Source organism: Lepisma saccharinum, chromosome 24, assembly GCF_977018435.1.
Source record: "Lepisma saccharinum chromosome 24, izLepSacc3.1, whole genome shotgun sequence".
In the NCBI taxonomy this organism is placed as follows: domain Eukaryota; kingdom Metazoa; phylum Arthropoda; class Insecta; order Zygentoma; family Lepismatidae; genus Lepisma; species Lepisma saccharinum.
The window spans coordinates 12,349,586-12,359,787 of NC_139252.1; the positions used below are offsets into that span (position 1 = coordinate 12,349,586).

The 10,202-nt window shown below is 37.7% G+C and overlaps 1 protein-coding gene across 1 annotated transcript; it reads right to left on the reverse strand.

Annotated features, from left to right (window-relative positions):
* Nucleotides 1–4,344: 4,344 nt before the first annotated feature.
* Nucleotides 4,345–8,605, reverse strand: LOC145978033 (uncharacterized). The gene is made up of 2 exons (XM_083110422.1): nt 7,783–8,605; nt 4,345–4,666 (listed from the first exon to the last, which is right to left on the reverse strand). Exons 1-2 carry the CDS (start codon nt 8,552–8,554, stop codon nt 4,644–4,646), a joined length of 795 nt encoding a protein of 264 aa, XP_082966548.1. The 5' UTR covers nt 8,555–8,605; the 3' UTR covers nt 4,345–4,643.
* Nucleotides 8,606–10,202: the final 1,597 nt, after the last annotated feature.

Genomic DNA, 10,202 nt, shown 5'->3' on the forward strand with positions numbered 1-10,202 from the left:
TGATGCATCAGCCATTTTTTCACCGTATCGCGGGATATATTTTTATCCCGTACCGCTTTCCACAGACGATCTACAGCTGAGAATGAAGCATGGTGTAGGGGATCGTAATATATTTTGGTGAGAATTTTATTGTGTTTCAACTTAGAGACTCCCATGACCGATCTCTCTGTCTACGGATTTTTCTCAGAGGAACCAGTTTGTAAGCGTCAGGTGTTCTCATAAAAGGTATAGTTTTCCTGGAAACACGGACGGTCACTTTCTGTTTCTTCTTCTTCTGTCGATGAGATGGTACAGGGCTTTCCGTTGGCGACGATGAAGTGTCGGAACCGGAAGTGTTTTTTCCTGACGTTCGTCTATCAAATGTTGTGCCGTGGATTGGTAATCATCTATGATATTCTGTAACTGATGACGTGTATTACAGGGTAATGTCTCTGCCAGGTTCTGAGGAAAATACGTCGATTCTGGTGAAATAGTAGAAGAACCGTCGTTATCTTGAACAATAAATACTCGTCCAGTTCCTTTCTGTAAAGACGCCATTTTTGATCGTCTGATATATTTTTCATTTTTAGAATATCATTCATCTTTCTACCTAGAACGGATAATTTTTGAGTCACAGACATTTCGGAACCACGACTACGTGCTAATTGTTCCGGTGAAAGGACGATCATTTTTTTTTGTAAGAAGATGTCATTTCTCAATGAGGAATGAGAGTACCGAGAAGACCCGACAACAAGGAGCCTAGAAGTAAAGGTAGAAATCCTCCTTTCTGAAAAAGAAGCTTTCTGCGTTTCTCGATGTTCACTTTAGGTTTCACTAGATTGCGTATGACCGACTTGTAAGGTGTCAGACGACGTTTTGCGGACGGTTTAATTTTCACTTTTCCTTTTAAAACGTTCAGGCAGCATTCGCTGATGAAACGTATCGTTTTTTCGGAGCACTTTTCAATAATGATTTACGGATTTTGAGCGGTGAATTTTTCAACACGTGCAAGAAAGGTGAATGTTTCTGGAAAGAAGTCGAATGTCTATTCCTGTTAGAACGTAAGTTGGTACGTGTCTTCCTCGTTTTCCTCATCTCGATGTTTTAAACATTCCTGAGGAAGATATACAGTTGAGTAATTCTGGTTGAAAACGTCTGTTTGATAACGTAAAAGATCCGGTGTTGACTGTGAGAGAGCGATATACAAATAAATGACTGTAAGGTTGCGTGGTAGCATATATATATATATATACTTTTTCGAGTTCCTACATGCGGTGAGGATGAAGGTGTCGTGCAAAAACAGTGAATTGGTTCATATCTCGAGGATTTTTAAAAATAACAAAGTGCTTCACGTTCAACGAAATGTCCTTGCAATTTTTGCTTGGTGGAAAAGATTCTGTGTTATGAACACCACCGAAATTTTTTTGTGATGGCTGCCTTTTGTGAAAAGGTTGGCGACTTTTCTCCTTGTGCAACCATCATAAGATCATCCAGGATTATGAGTGTAGGAGATTTTCCGTTCCACGACTGCCAATCGACGATACCTTTATGATGTTGCACATCTCGAAGACTTTGTGGAATACTGTTCTCCTGATCGTAACACCATATGATTTTCTTGACGGATCCTTCTACAAGATAAACGATGGAATCGACCATATTTGTCACAAAAGTAGTTTTTCCGCTTCCTGATGCTCCGCAAACCATCATGGTGAAAGGATGAGAAAGTTTAGGAATCATGCTGAAGAAACGTCCTACAGATTCTGAAGAAAAATGAAGGTCTGTCAGTCTGCAAACACGTTTTATATCAGCCCACGAACTCTGGACCGTTACAGACATATTTTAGTCTGCACAGTATCCGAAAAGAAACGATAAATGTTCATGGTCGAATTATCGTTTCAACAATACTGGCTGAAACAGCTTTTTTTCATTTGTACTGATGACTTGGAACTGTTTTGTTCTGATTCTGAAAATATTTTCGACCATAACTTCAGGTTTCTCATTGTTTATCATGTCGCACATGGTATCGAAATTAATCAATTCTGATGTGGAGGTATTCAATGTAATCCCTTTCACTTTACAGATATACTGTGCTTCGGAGAACGGTTTTGTTATTTTCATGCTGTAACTTTTCGGTCCCGTTGAAACAAACTGTTCACAAACCGCATCGGTGCCGAAATCTGACAATTCATCCGTGAGTTCTACTAGTGCGTCACCTGTCTGGGGGTGGTATTCTATTTCAGGATTATCTATGTAAATTACTGAATCTGTATCACAATAACCTACCCTGTCACCCAATTTTTCTAGAAGTTCATAAAGTTTCAGACGAGCAGGACATTTTGTGAAGGCAGCGATAGGAACGTTTACTTTCCTGTTCTGACTGACTGCTTCTTCAACATATTTCCAGTTCACTAAAACGGTGTCCTGATTGATGAATACGACTGCTCCGATTATGATATTTGGGTCAGTCATTTTATCGAGGAAATCCTTCGATTCCTTGATGATGGTTGTCTGGGAAAGATTCCCGTTGGCAGAACTTGCCCCATAAAGAATTAAGGCAGAGTTTAGCCAGAGTACGTTTCCCGGGATTGACTTCGATACTGTTTTCTTCCAAGAGAATACCCTCCTTATCGAAATATTCCTGTATGTATTTCTGCTTATCCTCGTCGTTCTGACACCATGAAGGCCACCCGCTCGCTTCCTGTTTTATTTTCAAGAAGGTGTTGACATAACCAGAAAAAATTCCTCCAGTCTTTGTGACAGGGTCGTACATCGATGTTTCATACTTCCACACTTCCGACACTGACAGTACTTCGTAGCCTAAACTGCATGCTTTACGCACCTCGGCTATGACCCAAGTTCCTGAAAGTACACGCTGATCATCGGAATGGCTGCATGTACCTTCACATTTTAAGCTAAAAGCACATTCCTTGCACAATACAAACATCAGTTTTCCGTGCATTTTTGTAGGTAAAACAGGATGTAAAAGGGTTTTCGGAGGCAGAATAATACATTTGATGAGTCCCTCCATGTTCAAAACCTCATTTACCGGAGGAATAGAATTTCCTAGAAATATTGTAGGATGTCCGACAGGATAGGCACAGTATTTGTTCACATAAGGGTACAAACATGTAAAATCGTTGTACTGCAATTTCTCGTTTTCCTTGATCTTGTAATAAGTCCTGACTGTTTCAACTCTTCCTCCATATAAGGCGTCTCGTGGATTTAAAGGAATGCAGCAGACAATAGGATGTGTCGATAGATATCTATTCAGTTCAGGATCTGCTTTCAATATTTTGTTGAAATCGCATTCCCACATAGTGACGACATGGTATCCTTCAGAACGTAAAGCCGCAAGTTTACGACATGTTGTCTCGTACCTGAAGGCTGCAGTGTTCAACATGTCACTGTGTTTCTGACTGTTACTATCCTGATCGGTTTCATCGTCATCTTTCGGATACAAATCCATGTTAACGGATATGCAACGTTGACAACCATGCCAGTAACAGCCCAGGGCCTCATACACTGTCCTCGTCTCGTCGTGATAACCGTCCACTCTGTAACGTCCTCCTATGACATATTTTTCACGAGTACGTCCGCCGTGAAGAAGTATTACATCATTCTGTTCTTCAACGTAGGTTAGCCATTTCAATGCAAACTTCGACATCTGATCTACATGATGGTAACCTCCTTTAGGAATTATTCCTATAGTGTTAGCAGGCATAAATTTATGTCTGTAAATTAGTGAACAGGCAGATGCTTTGTGAGGCAATCCTTGAAAATGTCTATTTTGCATGTGTCTAGGAAATTCTGTCTCAGCTTCAGACATCCTTGTCTCAACAGGGTAACATCCTTGATGCAGTATTGGAGAAGTTGGTTTCTGTTGTTGAAAGGTATGTTTCGCATGCATTCGACGTGTTACCAAGACATGAAACGTACAACCGCCTTTCGGGGCTGAACTCCTACCAGAACTGGGCCCATAAGAGGTCCCCAATGCTCGGTCGAACAGTAACCAGATTTGCAGTAGTCAAAATTTGAGTAACACACAATTCAAGATAACTACACATTTATTCAAATTAATCGGTGGCTTAGTTACATATTGTTGGTTTAGTTACTGAATATACTATTTCACATGGTCACACATTCAGTGGGAGCGTGCATGAGAGAGAGACAGTAGTTCCTTTCTTCAAAATGGTAATATGAAAGTTAAATCAAATTAAACTTCTTTTGGAATGATCACTTAATCAGTTACCAATTTATACACTTATGCACGCACAAAGAAATAAAGATCAAACCAATAATACTTAACTACTTAACTGAAAACTAGACTGGGGATTGAAGACAAGGCGACTCTCTCTCTCTCCCATGGCTGCCGATAGACAAGAGCAGTTATCGTCCTGCACGTACTCCTCCACTCTTCCACCAATCAGCGCCCTTCAATGACATCACTGTTGACGTACATTCACTGTTGCCAAGCCTTTTCTTCATAATCGCACACTTACACAAACCAAAAAAACAAGAATATGTGATCGAGGGGTTATAAACTTCCCCCCCTGCGATCAAAATAAACTTACGAAGATCACATTTTTTTTTTTTTTGTTATTCCTTAGAAATCGCGTTGGTGTAGTTTCACAGGATTTTCCCCTTGATCAGAAGATGAAGTTTGTCTAGACATTCTCTGGGTTATATCCTGCGAAATATACAAAGAAACCAACCAATATCTGACTTCTTACATAAATTAAAACTATCATGTCTCCCTTGTTTTTTTTTTTTTCTCATGATAACTGCAGTCATTTTATAACATTAAATATAGTTTTACACAAACATGACTTATCAATGGGTGAATTTTACAGTTTATTTACAACCTTGTGAGTTTAGTTTTGTCTTTCGACTAACTATTACATTTTCTCACAATTCTTATGATTTTGAATTCTTATGAATTTTTAATTATGAATTTTTAATTGTTATGAATTTTTAATTGTTATGAATGCATTCATATATATATATTACTTAAACGTTACAGCCGATAGCTTGCCATACACAAAATGATTATGTTTACAAACAAGACAAGGACATAACAGTATTGATGAACGAAAGACGAATGATTTTCTTACAAACTAATGTTCTATCGGCATCGTTTTCCCTTTCATTGACCTTATGATATCTGCACTCTGGGCAGATAACGCTTGAGCAAGGTCACGTGACACCTGCGTTGAACAGAGGGATTTTGCTCGTGTTGCAGCAACACGCTAGATGGAGTGAGATAGCGAGCAATACGAAAAGGTCCCTCATAAGGAAAACTGAGGCTTTTCGTTGTGTGGTCTTTTAAGGACGAAATAACCTGCCTTTTGGCAAGAACAAGATCTCCTACTACAAAGGGAATATTGGCAAATCTTTTTTTGTAAAGCTTATTTCGCTTATCCCAATGTTTGTGCAAACAGGCTATCGCGTTTTCCCATTCCTCTTTTAATTGATCTGGAGCAAGGGAATCTTCATTTAAAGTTAATTGCCATTTTATTTCTAGTGGATCATAGAAGTTTCTGCCCGTAAATAGCAAAGCTGGACTGTTATCAATTGCTGAATTGTATGAACAATTAATTGAATATTGAATTTCTTTTAACCCATCCATCCAATGATTTTGTTGCTTAGAAAATAAGGTTCTCAAAGCTCCTTTTAAAGTTTTGATATACCTTTCAGCTAAGTTACTTTGTGGATTATACGGAGAACAAGTAATGTGTTTGATGCCTAAATTGAACAGAAAGGAGGTGAAATATTGAGAAACAAAATAGGAAGCGTTATCAGAAACAACTTCCATACAAATCCCCGTATCTAACAATACATTATACAAATGTTTCACAATTATTTTAGATGAAAGTTGCCGTAGTGGCTCAAAACGAACAAATTTTGACATAGCATCTACAATTATAAGTATATATTGATAACCTTTAGATGTTGGAAGGGGGCCGACGATGTCTATGTAATACCTTTGACCTACTTTATTTACTATTTCAGAGGAAAGAGTATTGACTGGTCTTAAATTTCTTTCCTTAGCCTTTTGACAAACATCACAACTCTGACAAAAGGCCTTAACATCTTTGGACATCCCGTCCCACGTGAAATGACGTTGAAGACGTCTAAGAGTTTTCTGCCAATTTCCATGTGCACCACAATATATATTACTATGGAAATAATCCATTAAGTTATTTCTTAAATGTTGCGGTACGCATATTCTATAAGGCATTCCTTTAGCTCTAGTTTTTCTATACAATACGTCCTTCATTAACTTGTACTTATAACTCGGTACTTTATTCTTACAGTTGGTAATTATCTCACTCAATTGTGAGTCTTTGGCTTGTTCGTCAGGTAATACATGAGAATATATAGGGTGAGACCACATTGACAGATTTAAACTTTGTAATTCATCTTCATCCAATTCTTCAGTATGAAAAATTTTACTGTCGAATATTCTAGATAAGATGTCTGAAGACACATTATCTTTGGCAGTAATATGTTGAATTTCGAACTTAAAGGTTGAGAGTTTTTCTAAATAGCGTGCGTATTTAGTAAATTTCTTTGAACGTCTTATCATCCAAGTCACACTTAAACAGTCCATTTGAATGATAAATGGTTGTGCTTTCAAGTAATATGAAAATTTATCGAGTGCTAACATTAAACTATATAATTCTATGTCATAAATGGTTTTAGTTTTTTCATTTTCTTTTAGTCTTCTTGAGTGGAAAGAGACTGGTCTTAAGTTACCTGTCTCGTCTTCCTGTAACAGAATTGCACCATAGCCAGACAGACTGCCATCAGCTTGAACAACAAATCGTTTATTCATGTCTGGTAATTTTAACACTACATTTTCCTGAAACAACCTTTTAACGTGATCTAATGCCTTTTGTTGGAAAGCCCCCCATACAAATTTTACATTTTTTCTTTTCAACTCGTTTAAAGGACCAATTATTTCTTGGAACTGGGGTATATATATCGAAAAATAAGTAAGGAACCCTACCAATTTCATCAATCCTCGCAGATTTTTAGGGGGATTTAATTGCTTAATTGCTTCGACTCGTTCTGGGTCCATTATTAAATTTCCATTCTTAATAATAAAGCCCAAGAATTTAATTTCTTCCTTAAGAAACTGTGACTTACTAGGAGAAATGGTAACCCCAAATTTTCTCATTCGGTCTAACACTATTTTCAAATGTTCAAAGTGAGAGGCTTTATCTTTTGAAAATATAATTAAATCGTCACAATACCAATAAAGAAAGTTTCCTTTTAGATCTCCAAAGATCATTTGCATGGCTCTAGCTAGAGCCGCTGGACCAATCGTCAATCCGAAGGGAATGGTACGAAATTGATATTGATTGTCTTGTGTAACGAAGGCTGTTACTTTACGGCTCTCTTCGTCTAACAAGATTTGATGAAAAGCCTTTTTGCAATCCAAAACCGAATAAATATTTCCTTGACTCAAAATTGATAAACTTTCTTCTAGGTTACTAGGTGGAAACCCATCAAACATTATATGTTCATTCGTCTTAGAATAATTAACAACTAAGCGTTTAGATTTGCTTTTCTGATCGACCAAGAAACAAGGTGCAGCATAACTACTATTCGATGGTTCAATTACATTTTGTTCTAACAAATCTTTAATTATAGCGTTTACTTCTTTCCTTCTGTCAGGGGACGAACCATAGGGAGCTGTGCGAACAGGTGTTTGATCTTTCATTTTTATAGTGTATACAAAATCCTTAATTAACCCTATCTTATCAGTTATTACATCACTATAAGTTCGTTTTAACTCACCGATTCTTTGAGTGTACACATCATCGGGAGGATCGATTGAAGTTGCCAAAGCATTCATTGTTGAAGGCTGAGAAGTCTTCTTTTTCCAGCTTCTTCGGTTCCATCTCTGAAATGAAGTTTGGGGACGCGTTTGTCTTCCTGCAGTTGACTCCAACGACGTGGACGTTTCCGGAACGGAAATTTTCACCTGTCCCTGTGAAGAATTTTCCTGCGAAACATGAGTGGTATTAATTAAACTATCACAGTTCCACACTATAGGCAAAATGTCTGGCACGTTCTCGAAACGAACTATTCCTTGATTCATATCCAAAATTGCTTTAGTTCGTATCTGAAATTTTACACCAAGAATAGCATCTACGGGTAAATTTTCCACTACATAAAAGTTCACTGGCCAAGTTAACTTTCCTAGGCGAACTATCACAGTAACTTGCTTATTAACTTGTAACATAGAGCTGTTGCCGGTCATCACTTGACAGTTTTGAGGAACAGTCTTTATTGCTCTTTTAGTTTCGAGAAGTTGCAAAGTTGTACTTTTAATTAAGTTATCAGTTGATCCCGTGTCTAAACATATATTTACTGGTAAATGTTCTAAATAACCATTTACAAACACTGCTTTGATACTGTTCGTACTTACGGTATTTGGAGAAGAAAACATCACCTGAGAAGTTGAGGGCATCTGTGAACGATCCTTCGCTCGGAATTTAGAATAAGACTGGTTCCTGTAAGTACTAAAAGAAGCATTTTTTTCTTTCTTAGTTCCCAGTAATTCCATTTTTCTCTTCTCTCCACCATAAAAATCTTGAGTGAGACGGCTATGTTGCTGAAAAAGAGTTAGCTTCTTTTTCAACATTTTTAGCGTGGTAATCGGTTCTTGAAACATTAGCTGTCTTGAAATGTGTGGTAAAAGTCTCTCCACTAACATGCTCACGAATGTTTCTTCTAACGTTGTCACTGGCAAAATTAGTGCGGCACGTATTCTACTGTCAAGGAATTCCACTATATCCTCATTCTTATCTTGCACTCTCAATACATATTTAGTGATCAGTCTTTCGCGACTCAAAGAATTTACAAATTTATTCACGAAATTATCACAGACTTGCTCCCAAGAATAACCTTTATAAATATTTTCTATCCATAATTTACTCATACTATCAGGCAATTTACTCATTACAGCCAACATGATATCCCTTAGGGGATACAGCCTCTTTTCTATTATTAATTGTACATTATACAAAATTTCAAAGATACTTTCCGCTGTGTCATCTTTCACAACGGGGACTACTTGTATTAATTGCAACAACGTTTGCTGTGCTAAATTTGTAGACAATTTATTTAGGGCACTCCCTGTAAAAACTGTAGGACCCAATTCCTCATCACTAGAACTGGAGCCACTGAAAGACATTAAATTGCAAGCGGGCCGTCTATCAACCCACAACGGCTTACGAGGAAGCCTCGAACAAGTCTGCTGTACCTGACCTTCCCTTTGCTGGGTTGCCAAGTTTAACGGAGAAGTTTGCATTTCTCTCGTTAGTGCTACGTGTTCATGTCTTGTTGAAGAAATTGGAGGAATATACACAGTTGATTCTGAATCAATTGGCAAGAGTGGATCTGGTAGTCCAGTTATATCTATAGTATCAAGAGGGTTTAATGCAAAAGCCATTTTTGACCGTAGTTCCATTTGACTGATAAAGTTTTGTTATTTCTTATCTACTCACGACCAGGAAATTGGGAAACAAAACTGAATACCTCCGTTGGCTACTAAACATGTGACTCAACACGCTTAATTTCCATATTCAGCGGAATCATTTACCCAAGCCGTAACAAGCATTGTGTCAAATTTTGAGTACTGAAAATAAAGTTGTTGTTGTTTTTTTTTTTTTTTTACACTATAACTGAGCATTAAGAACCATGCTCTGACTTACAACCGCCTTTCGGGGCTGAACTCCTACCAGAACTGGGCCCATAAGAGGTCCCCAATGCTCGGTCGAACAGTAACCAGATTTGCAGTAGTCAAAATTTGAGTAACACACAATTCAAGATAACTACACATTTATTCAAATTAATCGGTGGCTTAGTTACATATTGTTGGTTTAGTTACTGAATATACTATTTCACATGGTCACACATTCAGTGGGAGCGTGCATGAGAGAGAGACAGTAGTTCCTTTCTTCAAAATGGTAATATGAAAGTTAAATCAAATTAAACTTCTTTTGGAATGATCACTTAATCAGTTACCAATTTATACACTTATGCACGCACAAAGAAATAAAGATCAAACCAATAATACTTAACTACTTAACTGAAAACTAGACTGGGGATTGAAGACAAGGCGACTCTCTCTCTCTCCCATGGCTGCCGATAGACAAGAGCAGTTATCGTCCTGCACGTACTCCTCCACTCTTCCACCAATCAGCGCCCTT